Consider the following 27301-nt stretch of genomic DNA (forward strand, 5'->3'; position numbering starts at 1 on the left):
GCAACCACCAAAAAGCGTAGACATGGACCCAACTGCATCAGACTCAGAATCAGGCCCATTGACAAAACAGGTTATGCTCCTGAGCTTCCTGCTAGGTAATGTGGGCCATGGTGCATTGTCAGTAACTTTACAATGTGTAGTAGTTATAGAAAAGCAATACTAGACATTTGAGCAGATTCGAAGTAAGGGCATTAACCAACAGGTCGTAAGACAGGAAACAATGGTAAGCACTTGGGGCTCGTCGTGTCTCTGACCTGCCGCAGCACAACCCCAGAGGTCCAGCCTGCAGCAAGGCCCCAGGGGACAGCTATCCTGGCAGCCATAGCTAGCATGACGTTGCGACTGCAGCCTATCCTCCGCAGTGTCCCCACTGGCACTGCTATAGCACCTGTCCAAGGGGCCAAGACTTTTTTGGTGGATTGTGCGGGCAGGAAACTGCACTTCCGCCCTCAGTTCACGTCACTTCCAGGTACGGCTACTGAAGGGGAATATAAACCTTTCCGTGAGTAATAAGCGGTGATTGGACTGGGGGCGGGGGCAATACCGGAAGTATCCTAACGTAACGCCTGGAAACTGAGCCGTTGCCTTAACAACAGAGTGTGCATCTTCTTCCCGTAAGAGCACTGCCTCCTCTCGGCAGCCTAGCGGTATGACAGCACAGCGGTCCCTCCTTGGTACGGATTGCTGTTGGTAGTTTCCTTCTGGTCTCTGCATCCTTTTCCCTAACACCCAGTGTGTATAGTACTGCAGGGCTGAACTACAGCTCCCAGCAGCCCCTGCTGTCCCGGAGCCGCAACCCCCGGAAGTGACAGATCTGGTAACTCAGGGTCACGGGTTGGTGTGTGGAGAGTAATGGTTTGTAGTGATTCCACTACTATTATATATATGAGGGGTTTCTTCCCTGTATACAGGCGGACACACGTCTTAAAATGTGTAATTACAGACTGGACAGGCAATATGAGTAGCTCTAATGTATTAATGTGAAATATTATGTAGATATGCTATAACTGTACATTGTTTACATTCGTGTTTCAGGTCTAACAATTTTGTCATAGTGTGAATAGCATGCATAGCATACTTATAGCATACCTATGCTTCCATTCATTTAATGCATGCTGGATACAGCAGAAAAACAGTGAGCTGCTAACGCCACATTATAACTCCCTATATTATATATTAAGAATTCATTCATGTCTTATAATGAATACAGTATAGTAGGCAGAATGCAGTAGATGTATGTAATGCTATACATATAGTGGGTGATGGCGAGTGTGTACTACACCAGTTGGCGTAGCGTATCTTGCATGAATTTGCACCTCTCATCCCTAGAAAGAGAAGGAAGGTGCTTGCAAACCCATAGACATCCTTAGAGGCGGTAGGGGCATTTTCACTTACTGTACATCAAGTATAATAAGAGCATGTTCACACAAATGCAGACCGGGGAAAAAAGCATATATTGCCTGGGGAAGCCATGTCATCTGTGGTGGGCAGGGCAGGTACAAATAGCGGAAGATGATAGTCGTAGGAATATAATCTAATGTGAATGCTTTTGTTGCACATAAAATTAATGCTTAAGTGTCTGATGTGTGCCTGGCATAAACTAAATGCATATGTCAAACTGTCCTGGGATATTATTGCCTTCAAGATGCTGAATATTTATGCGTGCACCTAGACTTAAATTGTCATTGTGTCCCGTTTGCTTATCTAAGGATATAAATGCCAGGAGACCAGGCTGTGAAAACTATTTGGAGGACTCTCCTAATCAGGGATTCCTTCCACCTGTATTTGTAAGATGACACCCAGATTCCTTTATTAATAATGTGGTTTCTATCTATGCAAAGCTTTTGGCAATTTGATCCTATAATAAGATCATCAATTTGATGCAAATTGAGACATTTATGACCTCACATACTAGGGCATGGGCCCGATATTGTGGTTTTTGGAGCATATTTTATTTTAATATTTTTTTTTATTTTCATAATATTATGATATTTTTGTAATCTTGGTTATTTAATCAGAATATGTATTCTGCATTAAATTGATGTTAACTTTTATTTCTATTATATTTGAGATACTTCTTAGTGCCGCTTCATAATTTGCTGTTGATTCTATATAGAGGTTTACTTGGTGCAGAATATTCTCCTTTATGTATAATTGATGTGCTATTTTTAATGTAGTGGTTCAGTGCTTACTAGATCAATTTTCTCTGGCCATATACAGTATTACTGTTGCTGACAAGATCGTATTTCAAGCTCTGCATGTTGGCTGGTGGGTTGAGTACGGGATCCTGGCGGTCAGAATATTGACAGAATTAGGTAGGTATCCTAACCCTCTCCCTAACCCACCTTTCTCGCAGCATAACTGTCCCCACAACAGCTTAACCCTAACCCTCCCCCTCCAAAGCCTAGCCTTAACCTTCCCCTTAAACCTAACCCTAATACATACCATTGGGAATCTGGAGCCGGGATTCCAACTGCTGTTTTGCTACCAATTCCGGGTCAGCACCATAGTGTTCATTTGTACAGTCATAAATGAATGTTATTTTATGACTGTATAATTTTTGTACATGAGATAATGGACTCCCTGCTATAAACTGAATGAACATTAAAAGACCCAGGAATAACATGACAGGATTTTGCCTTGAATTTGTGTTTTTTTTACTCTCCTTAATTTCTCCTCTATGTATGATATATGGAAGTAGTGCCTATGTATTTGAAGTTATAATATATATAGACAATCCTTCCATATTTCATGAATTCTGGAAAAAATAAGGAAAAAGTAGGCATTTACGTAAAATTCTCAGTTTACTTATAATATATCAATGTATGTTCAGTGGCTGATTCACCATACACTTTTGATTTTCTTGGTGACCTTATGGGACAGCATGGACACCGCCTGATCTCTATTAGTTTTACTTTTTGGGTTTCTTTTAAAGTCTGACTTCTAAATAAAAAATTTTTTTGCACCCAGCAGCATGAGCGCCTCAAGGTGCAGAGAAGCAGGTTGGCATCTGCCGGACTAAGCAGGGGCCATGCAGACTATTGCTAGAGCGCATGGCCCCTGTCTCCTTTCTGGTGCTCCTCCCCCTCACAAGCTTCAGTTAGTACCAAACTATGGCTCACACACTAGAGTAAATGGGGTACTTACGAAACCAGTGTCTTTCAGGACTCAATACAGTTTTTTGTGTATTTTGTATGTTGCACTTGTATGCTGCACTTACGGGCTCACACATTTTTGTTCTCTGCAAGTGGGGCGAATTGACGTGCAGTTCCCGGAGTTACTATGCCCTTGCAATGGCAATTCACCCCCTTTGTGGCTAATTGGATCGAGCTCTAAGGGCGGAATTCAATTGATTCCGTGGTCCGGATCTCCCGTCTAAAGTGACAGGAGATCGCGGGCCGCTATTCAATTGATGCCGTTTTTCGCGCCCATTGAGGTCAGGTTTAGCCACGTAAAGCATCTAAACCCGACCAAAGTGCTGGGCGCGACCGCGAAAAGTGATGTTTGGGCGCCCAAACAGGTCACTTTTTGCACATTTCAACTCTCATTCCCCTGGGGATGCGAGCTGAAATGTAGCGCTGGCAGCTGATCGCGCCCGACAGGAGCAAGAATTGAATAGCTCCGTCAGGCGCGATAGGGTCTGGAAACAATTGAATTCCTCCCTAAGAGTTTATGAGGGTGGAAATGTAATAGATTTTTTTGGAATTAATTTTAGTTGAGAGGCTCCTTTGAAGAAATAAAAAGTTAATGAATATGAATGAACTGTATTGATAATGTGGAGTTAATTATATGCGTGAGGAAGATAATGATTATAAATGGGTTAATGATTATGAAGGTGGTGTGAGGTTGAAGGAGCCATTGGTTTTAAGGTGTGGTTAATAATCAAGAGATGATAATGTGTGTTTTCTGTTTTGTATGGCGGTCACTAAGGTGCTTTCTGTATTATCTGGCGGTCACTAATATCCTCTCTATTGTATGGCAGTCACTGTGATGATCTCTTTTTTTTATAAGGTCACTAAGAGGCTCTCTATATTGTATAGTGGCCACTATGATGCTCTCTGTATTGTATGGAGATCACTGGGATGCCTTCTGTATTGTATAGCAGTATGTAGGATGCTCTCTTTATTGTATGGCGGTCACTAATACTGTACAAGTTATGTAAAATGCGATGGATCATTGAAAAGTAATGAGACTGATTTTTTTTATTCACAATCAGATGACTCCACAGGATCTGAACATTTTTCTTTTTCAAAGTAGCGTCCTTTACATTCAATACATTTTTTGCAGCGATTCAAAGACGTGCAGTAGACTGTTTTGTGACATCACTGTCAGTGTTGCAGCCGTGGCATTTTTCACTTCATCATCTGTTGAGAACTTCTTTCTGTGCATTTGTTTTTTCTGGCTTGGGAATACCCAGAAATCACAGGGCGCTAAACCCGGGCTATATGGAGGGTGTTCCAGTGCTGTCCCATTAATGTCAGTCAGTGCTGCCAATGCAACAGCAGCAACGTGTGGTCGGGCATTGTCTTGGTATGAAAACCACTGTTTCTTCAGCAAATGTGGTCTTTTCTTCCTCATGGCTCCACGTAAATGGGTTTTCAGGACATTTGCATAGTAGTCACGATTAACTGTCTGTCCACGGGGAAACCAGTGCTGTAGGATCATACCACGCACATCAAAGAACAGCAGGGGCATGACTTTACACGCTGAAGGAATCACACAGAATTTATTGGGCGGAGGCGAATTCACGTGTTTCCATACACTGGACTGTTGTTTGGATACTGGATCATAATGACGAATCCAAAATTCGTCGCACATCACAATTGATGTCATGAAATCGGGTGTCCTCTGCAACATTCACACGGTGTTCTTACATGAATCAACTCGTCGTCGCATCTGCTCTTCTGTAAGATTTCTGGGTACCCACCTGGCACAAACGTGATGTATTTTTAGTTCCTTTGTCACAATATGCTGAACCCGTTCGAATGAGATGCCATGTGAAGCCGAAAGTTGGCATAAAGGTAACCTTCTGTCGTTTTGCAACATCTCTGCAGCTTTGGCAATGTTGACATCTGAAACAGCGGTGGATGGTCTCCCAGAACGTGCTTCGTCAGTCACTCGCGTATTACCCTCTTTGAAGTGTTTCCACTACCGAAATACTGCAGCACGGCTAATTGTTTCTCCACCATATGCTTGCCGAAACATTTCATGAGTTTCATTTCCACTTTTAGAAGTTTAACACAGGATTCATTCACACATTTCTGACGTAATCTCACGACTTCCGCATCTGCCATGACGAAACATATGAAGATTTTCCACTCACTGTGACCAAACAAAGAAGACTGCGGCAGTCCAACCGCAGGTTCAGACACATCAATGTATGAGCTTCACAGTAACCAGCATAGCGTTGCCACATCTACCTATGGGATAGAAAACCAGAGACAGTCTCATTCATTTTCAATCAGCCCTTGTAGTATTACACCTGCTTTGTCTTGCAATCCATTCTGTATGGCATATTTACTCTTCATTCTAGCACCCTGCACCTGTCACAACCCGTGCAGTTCCTCTTTCCTGCCTGGGGTGTCGCTCTCTGCTCTGTTACTTTTAGCACACACTGGTCTGTATGTCAGAAGTTTGTTGCATCAGCGGAGTGTGCTAGAAGCACCAGAGCAGAGAGCGACACCCCAGGCAGGAAAGCGGAACGCTAATATTCATGGTAATATTTTAGTTTAATTCAAGCAAAAATAAGTAACATTTGAATTGTTGATATTAGTTAAAAGTAATAAGTTATATTTAAAAGTATATGTTTTCAATCTATGCCACAAAAAGAGTTTCTCTTTTTGTGGTTAGGGGCATACCCACCTGCATGACTGGAAATCTAAAGGTTTGAGTACAGAAAGGCAGATTTTATTTTCTTTTATACTGCTTAGTGAGACTTTAGAACTGTGGGCCTGATTCAGAGCCGGACGCTATTTGCAGATGCTCTCTCAGAAAATGGGGCTGGCTATTTAAATTAAGCGCTCGCTCTTTGCGGTCTGTTGACGCCTCTATGTCTGAATGAGCGAACAAAACATGCGCTCACTATTTTGGAAAAAACGCCCCCTGGCCGCTCGCATCATACGTCATCTCCGCTATTTATTTGATTAATCGAGTACATCAAAAGGCGTCTGAACTGCATGTAGTGCTTGTGGTTGGATTTTCCTACCGCAATCATGCGAACAGTTCAGGCTAAGAGACAACCAAGTGACGATGGTCGATGATGCTGCTTTGTTAATTATGCACACCCTTAAAACGCCCGTTTTGACCGTTTGGCACGCCTGCGTTCGGATCTCCACTCCCCGTTTTCAAGCACCTTCCCCTGTTACCACCCACAAACGCCTCATTCTGTCACTCAAATTAGCAGGCATTCGCTATTTTGCGAGCGCACGATTTTCAACCGCAATGACTGGTTCGCGCATGCGCACTAAAACCCATACGCATGCACAGATGTGCGAACGAGCGGCTCTGAATCTGTCCCTGTGGGAGATTGACAGTGGATAAGACTATCTATCTGATCGTGACCAGGCTTCATGCAATAGTTAGGACTGCCCAGAGCCTACTACTATAATGGTGCGTACACACAATGGGTGATATTACTGAGCGATTGCACAATTACAACATCATAATCGTGCATTCGCTCAGTAATCGTGCACTGTAATGCCTGAAACGACCAGCAATGCGCGCTCCCGCTGGTCGTTTCTGTCATCTGTCATCGCCTGAACATGCAGCACAATCTGCTGATAACGACAGATTGCCCATGTTTGGGGATGATGGAGGGTGCCTACACTGAATGACTAATCGTTCATTGTAGGCACTGCAGGGGATCAGGAACGACTGTATAATTGTACTGTCTTTCCTAATCGGCCAGTGTGTACGCACCATAACTTATGCGGGACATCCACTATACAATTTTCTGTCAGATATCTGTCCAATCTGGCTGCTTGGAATGAAACCCTGGTAATGTATGGGAGCAAATGACAGTCGATCACTTGAAAACGGACAAAAAAACAATTGTTCTAATTGGTTAAATTCGTGTGTTTTAACCAATTTGTCTGAACGAATATTTTTGTCTGTTTTCCAGTGTTTGTGAGCAAATGGTTGATTGTCATTTGCTCCCATACATTACCAGGTTTTAATTCCAACCAGCCAGATTGGGCAGATATCTGACAGATAATTGTATAGTGGATGGCCAGCATAATGCTAACCCCCATTACTTCCTGCTGCTAGACTAAGTTGGACTAATGTTGTGCTAATCCCACCTACGTTTATTTTGGCCCTATGTTGACTTGGTCTGCCTACATGAGCCATCTTTTTAGATTTTTTTTCAAGGGCCTCTTTAAGTTTCCAATCCATCGCTGTCTATGTTTGATAATCAGAATTGATAGATTCTAAGCAATGGCAATGAACTCGCTCCTTATGCAGATGTTATTTACAGAAGTTTAGACTCCTATTAGCATTACTTGTGTATTATACACAGGCATTTATACATTTATTAAACGATGAATGCAAAATAACAGACATACAGGCACATTAGCTGTGCACCATATTAAATCGGAAAATGTAATAGTGTTTTTCTGCTCCCAAACCTGTCAGAAAGACAAAGATTTTACATCAAACATAATTCCTGCTTGTTTGTTTATATTGTAGTTGCAGTAACTTGGAATGTTATATTTTTCTTCATCACATAGAAAGAATACAGATCACATCTGCTTTGAAGATAATATGAAGGAACTTCCCGCCTCAGTTTATTCACACAAACAGGTAACAATTTCTAATCCTCTTTCTGTATATAATGTTTTTCTGTGACTCTATGACCCTCTAAATGCCTTGTGTATAGACTGCTCCCCATTTATGGTGCAACTTGTCCTGACCTTGCTTCAGCCTACTAGTACATCTCCCATCATGTACAGTTTAGGCCTACACCTATTGCTACATGAAATTTGAGTGTCCATTACATATACACCTCTTATTGGTCTGAATCTCTATAACACAATATTACAGGACACTCGTACTCTAGCTATGTCTATTTACAACAACTAAGCCACTTTTATTATAAATGTACTATAGTATGAAACAAGAATCAACTGATAGGTGCATGGCCCTAACATTTCCATTTCTTTGTTGGTCTATATTATAAAATAACATCTGAAAATCTAACCATATTGAAAGTGCTGGTAATTAATCCTCCATCAAACAACGGTTCCTGACTCTCTGAGCATGCGATCTCAATGCACAATGCCAATTGTTATAGTATTGTGTGTTGTGTTCTCTGCTGTGTGTAGGTTTTTTATTTTTATTTGTAGTGTTCATTTTCATAGGGAGAAAAAAAATGCAATGGCTTACAATGCACAGTACAGAGAATAAAATCATTTATTTTAGTTGCTGTAAAGTAATAATATAATAATGATATCTGTAATAAAATGATATTCTACTTTTTCAACAGAAGAAAAGCAAAGTCTCCAAATAGAGTTTTAAATAAATCTGACTGGTAACAACAATGTATGGTTAGGGGAACAGGAAGGACTTCTCATCTCTGACAGACAACACGAAATGGATGAAGATGAAATTGATATTGCACAAAACAGAGAGAAATCCAGTTCAGAGGGACCTGCAAACAGTGACCGTGCAAAAGACCTTTGGGACCGAATAGATAAAAATGGCAAAACAATGCAAAGTGGACAAAAGCGATATCATTGTATTGATTGTGGGAAAAGCTTCACCCGGAAATCCTCCCTTATTGTACATCAGCGAATACACACTGGGGAGAAGCTCTTCATGTGCACAGAGTGTGGGAAAAGGTTTGGCCTCAAGTCCTCTATGGTCAGACACATGAGAACCCACACACCAAAGGTCCTAAATATCTGCCCCGATTGTGGCAAGTGCTTCACCCGTTATTCCAGCCTTTTCCAGCACCAAAAAGTCCATAGAAAAGAAAGACCCTATAAATGTTCCCACTGCGAGAAGAACTTTTCTCGGGCAACACAACTCGTAGTTCATCAGAGGATCCATAAGAGGAATTTGCTGCCTGGGAAGTCAGAGTGCGGGGAAAGCTGCAGTACTGTGGATAAGCCCAGCATGCAGAAGAGAGCACAGCAGGCCAATGTGTGTCTGCAGTGCGGGAAGATCTTTAGAGCTCTTAGCTCTCTCATCCGACACCAGAAATTACACAGAGGTGAGGAAGATGAAGAATATATTTATTGACTGATAACTTTGTGCTATATGGCTAATAACTTTTTGCTTGGTAAAAATGCATTAGTATTTTATTATTTGTTTAGTAGTTATATTAAAACATTTAAAGGAAATAGACAGCTGTAACAGTGTCTCAACATTTAATCTCTAAATTTAAATCTATTTTAATTTGTCCTGTGTGTTCACTTAATATAGGTTGCTATTGGAAGAACTCCTTTCTGGCGTACACTGGAAACAATAGATTTAAGTGGGAAGGCTGAGGAGTAGGCACTAAAGAGTTAATTATATAGAGGCTGAAACTTCCCTCCCTCTTAAACCCTCCCAACTGAACCTGCAATTCAGTTTTTTAATTTAATGCCTGCAGGAGAGGCACCAAGATGTAAGGAGCGCTTGTTTGTTTCTAAAGTAGTCTTTTTTTTTTTTATTTAGTATTCCCCAGGCACCTCATCCCCTTATGGAACTCAGTGTGCCCAGAGAGCGGAGTTACAAGAACAATAGTTTGTTACCCTCACATGGGCCGCAGCCCGCTCCGAATAGCCCTGCGAGGACACCATACACCCATTGGTGGGCATGGGTCCCAAAATACTGCACCTTTTAAAGGCTCCCATCCTGGGAAGCCATGACCTTAATGTGATACCGTTACAGCCTACCTGAATGTAGTGTCTGCACATGGTAGGGATCACAAACGCCAGCCGGAATCTCCCGCTGTGGAGTTCCGATCAGGTGATTGGTGATGGAGGAAGGATGCTGAGGTCCAACTGATCCCTCTCCAGCAGCAGTCACTTCCTCTGCATCTTCCGGATGAACTGTGGCAGATGGGGGTGGCCATTTTGGTTGGGACAGGTAAAAGGTGAGGGAGTGGGTTAGCTGCAATTTGCTTTGTTAATGCCCCCTCTCTGTGGTATTCTTTGGCTAAGGAGGCTGCTTGGCTCTGCTAATATTTTCATAGGTTTCCAGTAGTGTGTTTCTTTTTCTTAATTTGTACTGTTAGTTATAACTTTTATTTAGACAGGGGAGCAGGTTTCTGCTTTAACTATTAAGGTTACTTTTAAACTTACCTTAGTGATTAAGCTTCGACTTTGAAAAAAAAAAATGTTTTTTGTTCTGCGCTATGTCTTTGGAGTATTAGGCAGAAGTTATCCCTCTTTTTTGTATATGCATGGTGGGTAGGCATCCCAAAGTGAAGCAGGGTACTGCTCAGACTTTGCATTATGTATGTTCAATATGTTCTAACATGTGCGGCATGCAAGGGCAAGGTACTTAGTCAGCGCATGTCTGATGGTTTGCCTATTTGAGCGAGGGTCATGGCTCAGTCCATTGCAGATTTGGCCCTTCAGACATAGGTGTTTTCACTCCACCCTGTGTTCAGGTTACCTATCCCTGTGGATCAGGATAGTAATACTGTAGAACCAGGGTGGGCCTTGAGAAGGGACTCACTCCCGTTTATAATACTATAGACAAATTGGGGGATTCTTCTGTGACAACGTGGTCTAAAAAGCATTAGGTGGGTAACAGAGCCATCTTTCCAGGGGAAGAAGTCACAGAAGATATCTTTCAGGAGAGGGAGGCAACTTTAGGTCAGGACTGGATTGACCATTCAGAATGGGACAAGGAGTCTCCAGATAGTGTGGCAGTTCAGGATCTAATAATGGCTATTCGTCAGACTTTACAGATCTCAGAAGATGTCACTGCTAGGGCAGTAACTTCACCTGCCCTCTTGAGATGGAAGAAGGAGCAGGCAGATTATTTCTCTGCATTTTCACGTTTGAAGTTGTTGTGGGAGAGGCCTGGATGAAGCTGGACAAAAAGTTCAAGGTTTTGCCAGGTTTTAACTTTATGTATCCTTTCCTGGAGGTGGCTACATATTTGTGGAAGGTACCACCTAAGGTACGTAGCTCTCCCTATTGCTAGTCTGGCGAAAGCTACAGTAATTCCTACTTCAAATTCAGCAGCAATGAGAGATTCAACGGACCGTAAGATGGAGGCTATATTGAAGTCTTTATTCGCACCAAGAACAGCTCTGCCTCCGGCCATGGGTGTGGCTATGGTGACATGGATTGATCAGTTGGCAGAGGGGGCACAGTACAGCATGAATTTATCAAACCTCCTGGTCATGCTGGATAATACTAAACAAGCTTCCATCTATATGGGTCATGTATCTGTTGATACAACCTCTTTTCTTTCAGGCAAATCAACCTTGGCTGTTTAAGGTCATGGCTGGCAGACCTGAAATCCATGAAAACCCTGGAAGTGATTCCGTTTGAGTACAATTGGCTGTTTAGTCCAGAATTGGAATGCATAATTTCCCAGGCAACAGGAGGTAAGAGTCCTTACCTTTTGGTATTACCTCCTAGGGCTAAACTACCAGGTTTAGGCCCTTTTCTTCCCTGGAAATTCTCGGGCTCTGTTTTCCAGGAGACCGTCATTGGCACAGCTTTTTTTTTTTTTTTTACTCCTCTGCCAAAAGACCCAGTCAGAAGAGTGGATCTGCAACAAGCGGTGCTAGCACTGCTGGCATCCAGAGCCACTGTTCTGGTGCTGCAGGGTGAAGAAAGGTTGGTATCTACTCAGGTTGGGTTTCAACAACCAGAAGTCTCTTTTCACCCAGTGCTCAATCTAAAAGGGTTGAACTGTCATTTACGTGTACACAGATTCAAGATGGAATTTCTGCGCTCCGTCATTGCATCAGTGATGGGTGGGGAATTCCTTGGACATAAAATACACTTATTTACATGTACCAATCTGGGCAGGGGATCTGAAGCTTCTCAGGTTAGTGGTGAGTCCTCTGCATTTTCAGCCTTACCTTTTGGGATTGCTACGGCTCCAAGGGTATTTATCAAAGTTATGGCAGCCATGGTTGCTTGGCTACGGAAAAAGGGCATAAGCATTCTCCCTTATTTAGATGACTTACTGGTCAAGGTACAGTCCAGTGTGCAGCTGAGCCTTCATTTGCAGGTTGTAGTAGAAACTTTGAAGGAACACAGCTGGATCATAAATTTCCCAAAGTCCAAGCTGGTGCTATCACTGCGTATGCTCTTTTTTTAGGGATGCTGCTGGACACAACTTGTCAGAAAGTGTTCTTTCGAGAGGGAAAGGTGGCAGCGCTACTGTCTCTGGTGAGATCCATGTTGCATTTAAGGTGGGTGTCAATCCTGCTGTGCATTAGACTTTTGAGGAAGGTGGTGGCCTCTATCGAGGCCGTCTCAGTTGCAAGGTTCCACTCCAGAGGTCTTCAACACTACATTCTACTTTGTTGATCCAGACGGGAGCCGAGACTGGACAAACAGTTGTTCAAGCATTCTCTTCAAACACGCCAGTCTCTCCTCTGATCATTTCACAAACCCAGTCTGACTAGAGGGTGCCAGTTCTCAGTCTGGAACTGGACCCTGGTCATAACAAATACCAGTTTATCTGGTTGGGAGGGGACACTTAGCTTGGGTCTGCAGTTTCAGGGCAGTTGGTCCAGGAAGGAGGCTGCTTTCCCAATCAATCTTCTGGAACTAAAGGCAGTGTTCAAAGGCTCAGAACCTCTTACAAGGGCTTTCTCTCAAGATACAATTGGACAATTCAACGGCGGTGGCGTACATCAATCGTCAGAGTGACAAAAGAAGTTGTCTAGCAAAATCAGAGAAATCCAAATAATGAGATGGTCAGAGAAGTTTGTTCCAGTCATCGTGGTGGTATTTGATCCAGGAGTGGAAAATTAGGAGGCCGACTTTCTGAGTCAGCACAAGATTCACTCAGGAGGGTGGGAACTCCTTCATGGGGTGATCAATTTGATTGTGGAATGCTGGGGGGTACCAGAGATAGATCTCATGGCCTCCAGGTTAAATAAAAAGATTCCCTTTTATAGAGCAAGTTCCAGAGAACCTCAGACGACCTTAGTGGACGCCTGTGACTGCACCTTGGTTGTTTCAGCTGGCTTATCTGCTGCCACCAATTCCTCTTGTTGCTGAAGGTCCTCCAGCACATCAGGAGAGAGAGGACACATGTGCCTCTTGTGGCCCCAGATTGGCCGCGAAGGGCATAGTATCCTGATCTGTTATCCATGCCCCCACAGTTTTTGGGTGGTGCAGCAGGATGGCAGAATTGTGCAGTTGTCCACGGCATCTGCTTGAAAATATGTGCACACCTTTACAAAATGTTATAGTTTTCACACTTTTGCTTTTAACGATGCCCGATATGGGCCCAAAGTTTTGCGCACGCCATTGCCAGAGCATCCCCCTACCTCTTTGGGCATTCCCATTGTTTCCAGTGTCCCCCAGATAGGACCAAAGAGGAAACAAGATTTTATACTCCAGTGTCCCCCAGATGGATCTGAGGGCCGGATTCAGACCCGGTCGCAAGGCTGCGTTCGCACGCACCCGCTTGGTGCGAAAATATGCTATTGAATGCAACCGCAGCACTATACCAAGACGACAATCGCTGCTCACTTCCCATGACAAGCATCCGCAAGTCACCGAAAACATCGGTAACATCGGAACCACTCGCGCCGCTTGTGGTTGACCTGACCCTGCTGCACAGACACGCCTGCGTTTCTCTGACCACCCCCCGTCACCACCCTCAAACGGTCAGGTACTGTCTTATCACTGTGATAAGGCTCTGCGTGCTAGCTGAGGTCGATTTCCGTTTGCAGTGGCCGGTTCGCGCACGCGCACTGCGTCTTATACGCATGCTCAGAATGCAAACATCGGCAGGCTGTGTGCGAAGGCAGCCTTGCGACCGGGTCTGAATCAAGCCCTGAGTCCATCTGGGGGATACTGGGCTCCCTTCCTGTTGTTAATTTTGTTGTGCGTGGTGCACAAATGTGTTCTCCATCAGGCTTTGAAAAAGTAAAAACTGAGTTGCAGGTGGAGATGGGAGTGTTTGAGCAGGAGGGGAGTTGCGGCCTCAATAGAATTACTGTGTAGTGCCTCAGCCTTCCCACTTAAACCCATTGTCCCCTAGATGATTTTACAGTGAGTCTAAAATTCTTTTTTTTTTTTTTTTTTTTTATATATACCTGGAGGTTGGCAGCATATGAAGCCACAGCATGCCCACCTCTGGTGTACACTATTGGATCGGTCACTAAGTAGATTATAGGGAAAATGTAATAGAGTACGAGTTTGTAAAAGTACTGTTATATTAACGATTTTGCTAAAATATAGAGGGTGTGTGTCTGAGCGGCGCAAACTAGAGTCTGATGTTGCCTTAAATAAAAATATTTAACAAACACAGTAGTAACATACAGATAAAAATTAATAAAAAATAGTTAACCATCTAGGTATGCAATAAGTATTATAAGTATCCAAATGTGTTGATGATAATAGAGTAATACACAAAATAGGGCACATGAATATAATTCAATAATTGTCCATGCTAAATAGAATAATTACAATAAATATGAAATCAAAGACATAATAGCTGTCGGTGGGCATCGCTTACCTTTTTTTTTTTTTTTTTTTTTTTTTCTTTTTTTTTTTTCTTTTTTTGCAATGTTTGTGTTCTTTGTAAAGCCTCTGACATAAGTATGTGTTTCCTATTGGTTAGTCAGAAATTGTAATTGGCTTTCTTTCTTTTTAGTAAAAACTGCTTTCCCCACTGACCAGGATAATGGATTCACACATGTCAGCTCAGTTGATGAAAAAGCAGATTGCAATGTATCTGGATCCTTACATAAGAAAAAAAATAATTTACATCAAAGAATAAATGAGTCGGCTCATGCAGAAACGAAAGCTTACAGTGAGGACAAACGTTTTCTATGTATTGACTGTGGGAAAAGCTTCACCCGGAAGTCCTCCCTTATTGTACACTATCGCATACACACCGGGGAGAAGCTCTTCATGTGCGCGGAGTGTGGAAAAAGTTTCGGCCTTAAATCCTCCCTGGTCAGACACATGAGGACTCACTCTCCAAAAGTCCTCAATATTTGCTCTGATTGTGGCAAGTGTTTTAGTCGCTACTCCAGCCTTTTCCAGCACCAGAAAGTCCACAAGAGACAGAAGCGCTATAAGTGTCCACATTGCCTGAAGAACTTCTCTCGGGCATCACAGCTTCTAATTCATCAGAAGATCCACAAAGTGGAGAAGTTGCGGCCAAAATCAGGACTTGCAGAAGACCTTGATTATCGAGGTGACCTGAACAGCTATTTTAGAGACAACTGTGCAGGAGAGTCCCATGTATGTCTGCAATGTGGGAAGTGCTTCAGGAGGCAAAGTGCATTTATAAGACACCAGAGGATACACATAGGTAAGCTTCTGCTTCCCTTAATGTTAACCTAACTATATTACGCTGATCCAGTAAATCATTTAGTTATGATTTATTAACCTTATTGCACAAGTAGGCGGTATAACCACCAAGTATATACAAGAGGAAATTAAGATACATGGTAAAGAAGAGGCTGGGTAGGTAGAAGAGATATAAGGATGGAGTAAAGGTCATGCTATGATGGATTCATTGATGAAATAAAATAGAATGTTAAGTGACTAAATACAAAATTCAATCACCCAAAATAAAAATGTATTCTATTTGTGTACCTACAAGTGGAGACTTTCACTGAACTGCATTAGGTCTCATTTCCTGACCCCACACATGCAGTTTTGTAGGTGATCATGGAACAATTCCAAAATCCACCATTACTCCACTTTCATTCTCTTCTACCCCACCATGATCTTACGGTATGCAGTTGGGAAGCCAGCGGACCTAATCCCGACAGCCGGCCTCCTGACTGCTTAATCCCGGTAAGGGTTAAATGACAGGCATCTAAGTCTAGACGCCTGTCATTTTCCCGGCGCCCGGCATCCCGATCGAAGGGACGCAGGGCGCCAAGCGCGGATAGACGCGGGGGGAGGGAGGGTTAGGTTTAGAGTTCCCGGGGGGGATTTAGGGTTAGGCACCCCCCCGGGAGGTTAGGGTTAGGCTAGGGGAAGGGGGAGTTAGGGTTAGGCACCCCCCCGGGGGACTTAAGTTTAGGCGACGGGGAAGGGGGGGTTAGCTTTAGGCACTTAGAGGGGGGATTAGGGTTAGGCACTGGGGGGGAAGGTTAGGGTTATGGGGAGGAATTAGGTTAGTTTATACATACTTTAGGACGATCAGGATTTCTTCCTCTGCCGGGCTGCTCGTGTCGGGATTCCAACCGCCGGGCATAGGTCCGGCGGTAAATCATACCGATTCCGATCCTACTAGCCCACGGCTAATGCTTCCTCTAACCCTCCTCCCCCTGTCACTTTGCCCCACCTCCATCCACATCTCATTAAACTTTCTCCCTGCCCACCTCATACAGGTTCCCTTCCCAGTGCTGGAGCCTGCACAATCGCTACACTCTGTTCTTCTTGGCCCCCCAAATTAATCTCGCCTTCTCGCTACAGCAACCCTGATAATCTCATTCACATCTCTCCCACAAACTTTGTCCCTATATCTTGTGCTTCTGGGATGCCAGATTGGTCTGTAATAAACTGATTCCCACCCATGACCTTTTCAACTCCCTGCAACTCCTAGCCATTACTGAAACCTGGATTTCACCCACTGACACCACTTCTGCAGCTCTCTCCTCTGGGGACCTCATGTTCTCTCACACACCCCGGCCTGGGGGTTGCCATGGGTGTGCTGTTGAAGTCCTTCTATCCCCCGGTTACTCCTTCCAACTCATACCCTCAGAACCATGCCTTACATTCTCTACATGCGAGGTTCATGCTTTACGCCTCTTCCAACCAGTTCACATTCAAGTAGCTGTCATTTACAGTACCCCTGGTCCTTAACAACTGTGGTTCCTGGCTACTTCACTTTTTCTCCTCAGACCTTCCCTCTATTATACTAGGTGACTTCAATATTCCAATTGATATCCCTACAGAATCCGCTGCCTCTAAACTCCTTACCCTCACCTCTTCATTTGGTCTCTCCCAATGGACCTTCTCATCCTCCCATGTGAGTGGGCACTCAATTGATCTGATCTTCACTCACCGTTGTGATATTTCTGACTAATCCAATTCCCAATTCCCCCTGTCTGACCATCACCTTCTCTCTTTTAACTTATTCCTCTCCCTAATAAGGCCTCTATCACTAAGTGTAACAGTAAGGCTTTCCTCCTTGCTTGACTCACTTCTCTCCCCTATCTTCTATCTCTCCTGACCTGAACAAGCCACTTCCCTATACAATGCCTCCCTTTACTTCTGCTCTTGACTCTATTGCTCCGGCAAACACTTCTCACCCTTGGAGATCCACACCTTAACCCTGGCATTCCAGATGCACCAGATACCTACAAAAGTGTTCATGAACTGACGATCGATGTACAGTGGAGGAAATCATGCTCTAAGGCAGATTTCCTCCATTTCATATTTATGCCATCATCCTACAGTGCTGCCCTTGCCCTCTAAACAGTCATATTTCAAGAACCTAATCTCTTCCCAGTCCTTAAACCCCCGGCGTCTCTTCACCACATTCAACTCCCTCCTCTGCCCACCCCCTCCTTGCCTCCGCTCCTCGCTCTCTGCCCTTGACTTTACCACCTACTTTACATCGCAAAATTGACTCCATACGTCAGGACATCATATCCTACCTCCTTCTTTCCCAGACCACCACTCCCCATACATCTTGCCAGCTCTGATATCCTCCCCTGTATCTACTGTATTTAGAGATGAAGTTATGGCCCTCATCCGGTCCTCTCCCCACTTCCACCTCCCCCCTTGACCCTATACCTTGCCGTCTCCTCCGCTACCTCTGTCCTTCTGCTTGTTCCCATCTTGACCACCTCCTCAATCTCTCCCTCTCATCTGGCACATTCCCTTCTGCTTTCAAACATGCCTTTGTCTCCCCCATTCTTAAAAAATCCTACCCTTGATCCTAACACTCTCTCTGACTACCGACCCATCTCTCTCCTCCCTTTTTGCCTCCAAACTCCTTTTGCGTATTGTTTACAACCACCTTTCTTTCTTCCCACTACCTTCTTGACCCTTTTCAGTCTGGCTTTCATTCTCTCCACTCTACTGAAACTGCCTTCATGAAAGTCAGAAATGACCACTTTGCCGCCAAATCCAAGGGCCACTACTCTCTGCTCATTCTCCTCGACCTCTCTGCTGCTTTTAACAATGTAGACCACCCTCTCCTCCTGCAGATCCTTCACTCCCCTGGTCTACGTGACACTGCCCTCTTCTTGCTGTCCTCCTACCTCTCTGACTGTTCCTTCTCCATCTCCTCTCATTAGTCCTCTCCCCCCCCCCCCCCCCACACGCTTCCACAGTAGGTGTTCCCCAAGGTTCTGTTCTTGGACAACTCCTATTCTTCCTCTATATGTCCTCTCTAGGTGAACTCATCAGCTCTTTTGAGCTCCAGTATCATCTCTATGCTGATGATACCCAGATCTACCTTTCTTTCCCTGACTTCTAACCCCTCTCCCCTCACTCATATCTCCAACTATCTCTCTGTTCTCTTCCTGGATGTCCCAGCCTTTTCTTAAACATAATATGTCTAAGACTGAGCTGATCATGTTCCCACCCTCCTGCATAACCTCACTTCCCACAAATTCATTATCAATTGATAGCATAGCTATCTCCTCTAGCTCCAAAGTGCGCTGTTTTGGAGTTATCCTGGACTCCTCCCTATCTTTCAAACCACACATTCAGCACCTTTCGCAGTTCTGACGTTTTCATCTCAAAAATATTTCCAGGATCAGACCCTTCATCACCTAGGATGCTACTAAAACCCTCATCCACTCACTGGTCATCTCCAGATTGTAACCTCCTATCTAGCCTCTCTGAATATTACCTCTCTCCACTCCAATCTGTCCTCAATGCTGCTGCTTGGCTCATCTTCCTCTATAAAAATATTCTACATCTGCCTCCCCTCTCCTACAAACCCTCATCTAACTCCCCTTCCCCTTCAGAACCCAATTCAAGGTTTTTGCTCTCATTTACAAAGCCCTTACCCAATCGTTGCCCACCCTCTTCGCTCAACAAATGCATGCCGTCTCTCCTGCAAACTGATTACTTTCTCCCACCCCCGCCTCCAAGATTTTGCCTGTGTAGCTCCCTACCTCTGGAACTTTCTCCCACTCACTATCAGACTCTCCACCTCTCTACAAATCTTCAAATGGGCTCTCAAGACCCACTATTCATCAAAGCCTTCCAGTTCTCATCCTAACCCACTTCATGCTCTTTCCTCCCTATCTACCCCTTCTGTGTCACGCCTGTCTGTCTGCCCCTCCCCTTTAGAATGTAAGCTCTCACTATCAGGGACCTCTTCCCTCATGTGCTTCTCTTTACATTTTCTTCTACTCCTTACTCCCCACAAGGGCACCTAACACTTGGTTGCTTACGCTCTGTTGCTTATTTGAGTGTTATGATTGCTAATGCTAATGTGTTTAAACCATGTCCTTGTCCTGCATTGTATTGTACTGTAAGTCACTGGTTTCTTGTTCACTTATTTGTACTTTGTATAGCGCTGCGGAACACTTGTGGCGCCATATAAATAAAGGATAATAATATGTGAGCCACAAACAAGCGAGAAACCTGATAATAGTTATTAGTTCAATGAATTATCAGCAAGTTGGAAGGTGACCAATATTGGCGTGTGTTGTCTTTTGCTGATGACATTAAAGGGCCACACTAAGCCACAGGTAATGTAGACTCTTGTCCCAATAAGTGAGTGGCCGGATCTGGTCCATTTTGACCTGGATACATGTGTGGCCAAACTGTTGTTCACCACTCTGGCCAAGTAGGATGTCCAGTCTTTGTGCTGCTACCTACATTTTCCAAACTACAGATTTACCCATGTAGTTTCAGATGCAATTGAATGATTAGAGAAGGAAGAAAGTGTGACAAATGGAAAAAAAGATCAAAATATATCATTGAGATATGGAGAGTATCATTGGGAAGTTAGAAAATGAAAAAGTAAAATGGTGAAAGATTTCCTCCTAAACTCTAGCTGTATTGTTTTATAACCCTGGTGAGTGTTCTAGCTTTGGAAGAACATATTTTATTGTCAGTTGAGGTTAGAGAGAATGGAGTAAACATAAGGTTGATATGTGCTTTTTTTTTCTTACATTAAAAGCATAAACATACAATATATTTTTAAATGTCTGTATCTCACACCCCCCTATATCCCTTGTTGTTTCCGGACAGTCTTCTCCCCAGGCTGTTTTTTGCAGGCGCTTCGCCCGGCAGAAACAGCCTACCGCTCAGCACTTCCCCTCGCCCCAATGCGCCGCGTCCCCGTACAACTTACTGCCCGGCACTCCCTCCTGCCCCAATGTGCTGCGTTCCCTGTTTTCCGGTCACCCTCAACGTGTCCTTGTTTCCACGGACACGGATGCCGGATGTGTCGCCGAGCTGCGCCGACATCACTTCTCAGTCCGCCTGGCATCTGTGTCCTCCGGCAATAAAGACACGTTAGTGAGGGTTCTGGACGACGGGACGCGGGTCATTGGGGCTGGAGGGAGTTGCATTGGTTCATTAACAGGTAGGTTACCGAGCCAGTTCTTTCTCCAGTAATAGAACATCTGATAAATCCTCTCCACCCCCAAAATATACTGTAATCTGCATATAATGGGGGGAGCAGTCAGTAATTGACTCAATGCATTAGTGCATTACCAAGAGGTGCAGCAACTATCTGCTCCTATGTTGAGAGTTAAACAAGCATTAGCACATGGATGATACATTCTATGCCTGTCTCTACACAGACCCACAGGGACTGGTCAGGTGCTGCAGATTGGACCTATTCCACCTACTGAATTAGCTAGGACAGGATATGCAAAGGACAATCAAATAGGTTAGATACTCTACTAAAAAAAACTATTTGAGGGGGCATTCAATTAGTCTAAAGTGGCCGGGAATCAATTGTTTGTGCTGCAGGGCGCAAGTGCCCATCATTTTGCATTGCGGCGTATAGGGGCTGGGGAGAGTGCCCCAAGTTTAAATCATTATAAGATCAGGATTTAAAACATTTTATTATTTTGAAGGCCCCACCCGGCTGCTTCTTGATGCTACCCGGCGGAAAAATTTTCTGGGGGAACATTTACACGCACTGTAAATAGTTTTGGTGATTTATGCGGCAGGATTTAAAAAAAAAAAAAAAAATGTATTATTATTTAAAGGAAAAACCTGATGCGTTAGGTTGCACAATAAAGAGCACTAAACTGTATCATCAACTTGGTAGTTATTTTCATATTAGGGGCTTCAGTGTTTTTCACAAAAGTCACATGATGATACGATTAGCTAAGTATATTGACTGTATTTCTGACATGTAAGCTCGGCTTTAATTGTAATTGTTACTCTTCTTGTGAAATCCTGTGATCTTTTTCAGTAATTCCATTTTTGTCCTCCAGGTAATGGGCATTCATTTAATAGCCTGAACCGCCTGTTGCACACAGGTACATACTCTAGCATTTCTGAACCTATTTACACAGGTAAAGGATATATGGAACCACAAAAGAAGGAGCTGTCTGATGTCTTAGAGAAATCTAATACAGATGAGGAAGAAAACCGTTATATTGCAGTATCGCTTGGGGATAATGCAGACAGGAAAGTCAGTAGTGGAGCAAAACGTTTTCTATGTATTGACTGTGGGAAAAGCTTTACCCGTAAATCCTCCCTTATTGTACACCAGAGAATACACACCGGGGAGAAGCTCTTCATGTGCGCAGAGTGTGGAAAAAGGTTTGGCCTCAAGTCTTCTCTGGTCAGACACATGAGGACTCACTCTCCAAAAGTCCTTAATATCTGCCCTGATTGTGGCAAGTGCTTTAGTCGCTACTCCAGCCTATTCCAGCACCAGAAAGTCCACAAGAGAGAGAAGCGCTATAAGTGTCCACATTGCCAGAAGTCCTTCTCTCGGGTGTCACAGTTTGTAACTCATCAGAAGACACACAAAGCAGGGAAATTCCAGGCAAAATCAGAACATACTGGAGCCTGCGATTATCAAGGTGAAATTAACAACTATTAAATAATCAACAAACACAGAAATAAGAACAATTAGGGTTATATTTACTAAAGTGCGGGTTTTAAAAGTGGAGATGTTGCTCATAGCACCCAATCAGATTCTAGCGATTATCTTCTAGAAGATGCTAGATAAATGTTAAGTAGAATCTGATTGGTTGCTATGAGCAACATCTCCACTTCTAAAAATCCGCACTTTATATAATTACCACCCTAAAGGTATATTTACTAAACATTATTGAGCGTCAAAAATAAACTTCAGTAAAAATATTGTGTACATATATAGAACATATGGTATACAAAATGACAGTAGGATATTTTGCCTATAGATAAATTTAATGTATTGTATTTGATTTGAAGGCATATTTGTGGCAAAGGTTTTATAGGCAAAATATAATTTGAAACCTCACATAACAGCATTTTCTTAAGAATGACTTCTCTATAAATTGCAATCCCATGTATCACACTGAACGTGCAGAGCCATTCCTTGTGCCCAGTGTAATATACTGCTGCACATCCTCTCTCCCTCTCCCACTTTTGCCTGCGCATAGCACTGTCACTATATTGATAATGTGATGACTACAGCATCCAGGAGATATAGAGAAGAGAGAGATGTGACAAATCGTATTGCTGCACAACACTCCTCCACTTTTACATTTGGCTGGACACCATGCTTTCTCTATATGATCAATACTATGACTGCAGCCATCAGCACAGGTGGTACGTGGTATAGGGGGAGATTTATCAAAGCTTGGAGAGAGATAAAGTGCCAACCAGTTAGCTTCTGTCGTTTTACAGGCTGTGTTTGAAAAATGTCAGGAGCTGATTGGTTGGTACTTTATCTCTCTCCAGTCTTGGATAAATCTCCCCCATAGTTTGCAGATGCAAATTATATGTGACACAATTCTTACCAATCCTCCTAAACTGGATACACAGAATATTTTATATCTATATTTATGATAACTACTTTGTTATTCCAAATAGCTTTTGGTATGTGTATCCTGAAGAAGGTCTTAAAAATCAGTTTAGTACTTGTGGAAGCTGCAAGGTCTGCCTCCAAATCTTGGGCCTGATTCAGAGATGTACGCTAATGCCACAACAGTTACCAATGTGTACGCAGCGGCTGTAAGAAATTATGCAAATATCGCAAACCGCTTGGATTTGTATTGAGAAGGCCACTGGTGGCTTTGCAAATCCAAGCTACTGTGTACAAAGACGCAGCACCCATCGCAGACCAGTCACTTATCAGACTACTGAGTAGTCCTATGGTTGCGCAGAATGGCTGCGGGAACTGAGAAGCCGGAGCCATTTTCACTGCTTACAAGATTGCAGTCGCAGGCTAAGACACGCCCTGAAAACAGTCGCGACATACCTGCATTTGAGTCGCCCTCCCTTTGACTTCCACAAACAGACCCTGGCTGTCAATCACTTTGCGAATAAATCGTCCCTGTGAGTGACAACGAAAATTAAACTTGACACATGCGCAGTGCGACTCAGACGCGTGCAGATCACCGATAATCACTCAGCTCCATAAACATCGGCATTGTTGTCTGTTTACTTACTGTTAATGCTATGCCCTATGTTATTATTCATTTCAAATGAGAATTGGTCTATAGGATTCTGATGATTTAATTTACTATTTTGTTACATTTCTACTGATCACCTAATTATAGTTAGTGTGTTTTATCAACTGAAAATCTTTAACTTGTACTTGTTTTTCAGGTAAGCGTGGAGCCAGTTATATGAATAATCCAGGCTGCCATGCAGATTCTGATATTCAAAATTTGGAGACAGAAAACAATTGTAAATCTCTTGCCGTAAAAGACAACTTTAAACTGCTTAGAAGTCATAACCCAGAGAACTTTATCTTTAATACTATGTCAGAGGACTTTGAGTCTGAAGTGGGAAATGGGAAATGCACAAGCAATAAAAAGTCTATTCCCAAGCGAAGATCTTTTAGCAGCAAAAAACCCTACCATTGTATCCAGTGTGGGAAAAACTTCACCCGCAAGTCATCCCTGATTGTCCATCAGAGAGTCCACACAGGGGAGAAGCTCTTTATGTGCACAGAGTGTGGGAAGAGATTTGCCTTTAAGTCCTCTCTAGTCAGACACCTGAGGACCCATTCTGGTGAAACCCTCAATATCTGCTCTGAATGCGGCATATATTTCAGTCAATATGGTGATCTGATATTACACTTAGAAAATCATAAGAGTGAGTGATTTTATGGTGAATATATAATGTGGTTATTGCATCTATCTGAATCAGCCAGGATTAGACGTCTTAGTCATCTTCTGAAGCCAATCTCTCTCTCACCTGTCCAGGAGAACATAGCTGGTTCTGTCACACAGTACGCTCCATTCACTGCTTTGTTATAATAATGTTCAATGGAGGCCACTTTGTTTAATACTGTAAGAAACTGTAATTTGCACCAGAGGACATAAAACACTTTCCTAAATTGCTCAATGAAAATAGACTGTCCAACACTTCTAACGCCTCTAAAGTTAAAATTCTTAAATCAGTAAATACATTATATTGAAATAAGTCGATAACCACACATGAATTATTTTGGTTGTAGCTATTGCAGTTCCATATTACACCTAAATCCAAATTGATTCAAATGATCTAAACTAATGAAATATTATTAAAAATGTATTTTATGGATGAAATGGACAAAGTTGTAGACTCATCAAAAACTGGCATAAAACAATAAAAAATATAGAATATAATATAAATGAATGTTAGAAATGTAGTAGAATGTTCTGTATTTGTAAGCACATACAAGTTATTCTTAAGAACGCCATAATTGTTCTAGCTCAATGGAACAAGCAAAATCATTTGGTCCTTAATATTAAAAAGAATAAGGAACTTATAATTGATTATAGACAAATCCACAGCCCGTAAGATTGAATGGCATCGAGGTAGAGATGGCGAGCAGTTTAACATTTCTTGGCGTTAACATCTTTCTGGATTTATTGTGGTCCATGAACATTTTTTCTCTGGGTTAGAAGACGCAGCAAAGCCTTTAATTCTTCAGACCATTGCAGGTTTTCTGAAGATATTCTTGTACATTTTTATCAGTGTGTTGTGGAGAGTCTTTTAACTAATCGTATTAAGGTATGGTATGGGAATAGGTCACTGGCAGATCGTAAGTCAATTCAAAGAGTGGTTATATTGGCCAAATTTGTAATCGATCAGAGCTTATCTCAGATAAAGAGGTGCCTGGTGATGGCAAATAGTATCATTAATGACTGTAGTTATCCAAGTCATGTCCGTGTCATGTCTTGATTGATCTGTTGCCATCAAATAGACGCATCAGGAGTATTCGGACATAGACTAATTGGTTAAAAAATAGTTTCTAACCCTAAAGTTATAAATAAGCTGAAGTCCCGATAATTTCTCTTGATTATAGTGTGTGTACTTTGTTTTTATTGCTGCAATTTTGGGAAGATGTATTTTACTCTCAATGCATTCTTTTATGACTCAGTCGCACGCAGATATACAGGTGTCGCATATCAGATTGATCAGTGTAGTCTCATGAAGCGGTTTTTCCGCATCACGTAGCGACTATGATGCACATTCTAGTGAAATAGACTCTACACCACTCAGTGCAGCTCGCTCCTGCCAGGTGACTCGCCCCGCATTGCCTATTGAGGTTAGGTGTATGAGCACACATCTGTATATAGGCCCTCCTAGTTATGTAACTGTATAGGTCTTCCTTGTCATGTAACTTATATAGGTCCTTCTCGTTATGTAACTTTTATAGTGGTCTTCTTAAACAACAAAATGACAGACTTTTTATTTCATCAGGTCATCTGCAGTTGAATCAGAATGTTGTATCAAAGATTGAACCAGGAGAAGAACTGTCTATGGACACAGATGAGGTTGTGACAAAGGTGCCTTTAGTGACAGAACAGGAGTCAAGTCTGCTGGACAAGGACCATGGTAATGAATATCCACTGCCTATCGCATCTCTACCTATAAATGACTATTTGGACTCACAGTATGCTGACAGAGAAGGGAAAAAACAGAACGAGTCTATGTCTATAAAGCAGGAATCTCCTGAAAATATCTGCACACGTGAGTAATAACTGTCCACAGCACAGGACAATAGGGAACATTGTTCTACAAAATGAATAGAATGTACTCTAGAGTAATAAAGTGTTTATGTTTTATTAATGAATTTACCACCAGACTAGTTTTAACATAGTAAACATAGTAGCCATTTTTATTAGATGTAAACTACAGAATTGTCATTTTCTTATCTTACAGCTGGTGAACACATTGAAAGCCATAAGAATGAAGACGTTATCGCATACCCTTATTCACTTGACTGGGGAGCTGCATTTGATTTTTCAAAATCTTTAATTGAAGAAACTTCCGGGAAGATGGAGAGAACAGATGAAAGTGAAAACCATTTAGAGCAAACTGTGTTAAATGAGATAAATAAGGGCAGCTTAGGAATAAGCTTTTGGGATGAGTCTGATCAAATTAACAAGAGCACTCAGAGCGGAGAAAAGCGCTTTCTATGTACTGAGTGTGGAAAACGCTTCACCCGGAAGTCCTCCCTTATTGTACATCAGAGAATACACACCGGGGAGAAGCTCTTCATGTGCACAGAGTGTGGGAAGAGGTTTGGCCTCAAGTCCTCTATGGTCAGACACATGAGGACTCACTCTGTACAATGTTTCACATGCATTGAATGTGGAAAAAGCTTCAGGGACCATTCCAAGCTCTTACAACATGAGACAAGTCACACAGCAGATTGGCCCTATTCAGATCCCCATCTAACAGTCCATTAGATCTCACTTTAAAAATATACATCAGAATTTCCTGCGACCAAAACATATGGCAGCACAATGGTCTTTGGTGGATTTGTGACAAATAACATTAAAGTGTGGGATGCTGTCAGTGAATTGTTACAGTCACCGGCTGTGTGTTATCTGTTACAGACTGGATAGGAAGTGAGCTTCAGAGATACTAAGAAAGTATGAAATGCTTGTCTGTTTAGTATTGCACATGTATTGACACTTTTCCTTCTTTGAATGCTATTATTTGATTCCTTACTCAGTTTTATACAGTGAACAATTTTATAAAAAGCGAGTGAACTGTTAAATTATAATACCACATCCCAGACTGGAAATATTGAAACAAGTATTTTCTTGGCA

General features: G+C 42.7%; 2 protein-coding genes across 12 annotated transcripts in view; one reads left to right on the forward strand and one right to left on the reverse strand.

Annotated features, from left to right (window-relative positions):
• HMGCL (3-hydroxy-3-methylglutaryl-CoA lyase) overlaps positions 1-515 on the reverse strand; it is a 29569-nt gene extending 29054 nt beyond the window's left edge. Inside the window, exon 1 of the mRNA XM_088447023.1 lies at positions 255-515. Within this exon, the coding sequence (XP_088303149.1) occupies positions 255-332 (78 nt within the window). The 5' untranslated portion in view covers positions 333-515. The remainder of the gene's footprint in view (positions 1-254) is intronic.
• On the forward strand, positions 1-27301 carry LOC148540543 (uncharacterized). 11 transcript variants are annotated; one of them, XM_088446943.1, is made up of 9 exons: positions 534-674; positions 2221-2315; positions 7728-7800; positions 8483-9211; positions 14791-15456; positions 21524-22120; positions 23856-24347; positions 25944-26213; positions 26406-27301. In XM_088446943.1, exons 4-9 carry the CDS (start codon positions 8590-8592, stop codon positions 26933-26935), a joined length of 3177 nt encoding a protein of 1058 aa, XP_088303069.1. In that variant the 5' UTR covers positions 534-674; positions 2221-2315; positions 7728-7800; positions 8483-8589; the 3' UTR covers positions 26936-27301. The 11 variants fall into 11 exon arrangements, with proteins under 11 accessions (XP_088303131.1, XP_088303069.1, XP_088303084.1 ...); XM_088446975.1 differs by lacking the exon at positions 534-674 and adding an exon at positions 717-817; XM_088446951.1 differs by lacking the exon at positions 534-674 and adding an exon at positions 719-855.

The sequence above is a fragment of the Taudactylus pleione genome, unplaced genomic scaffold, assembly GCF_031769625.1.
Source record: "Taudactylus pleione unplaced genomic scaffold, aTauple2 ptg000019l, whole genome shotgun sequence".
In the NCBI taxonomy this organism is placed as follows: Eukaryota; Metazoa; Chordata; class Amphibia; order Anura; family Myobatrachidae; genus Taudactylus; species Taudactylus pleione.

Bases quoted from the DNA above. Each gene is read 5' to 3' on its own strand.
- LOC148540543 (XM_088447005.1), top strand. From the start codon at position 8,590: ATGGATGAAGATGAAATTGATATTGCACAAAACAGAGAGAAATCCAGT. The intron at 24,348-25,943 runs GTGAGTGATTTT...TTATTTCATCAG, and splicing joins ACACTTAGAAAATCATAAGA to GTCATCTGCAGTTGAATCAG. The intron at 26,214-26,405 runs GTGAGTAATAAC...CTTATCTTACAG, and splicing joins TCCTGAAAATATCTGCACAC to CTGGTGAACACATTGAAAGC.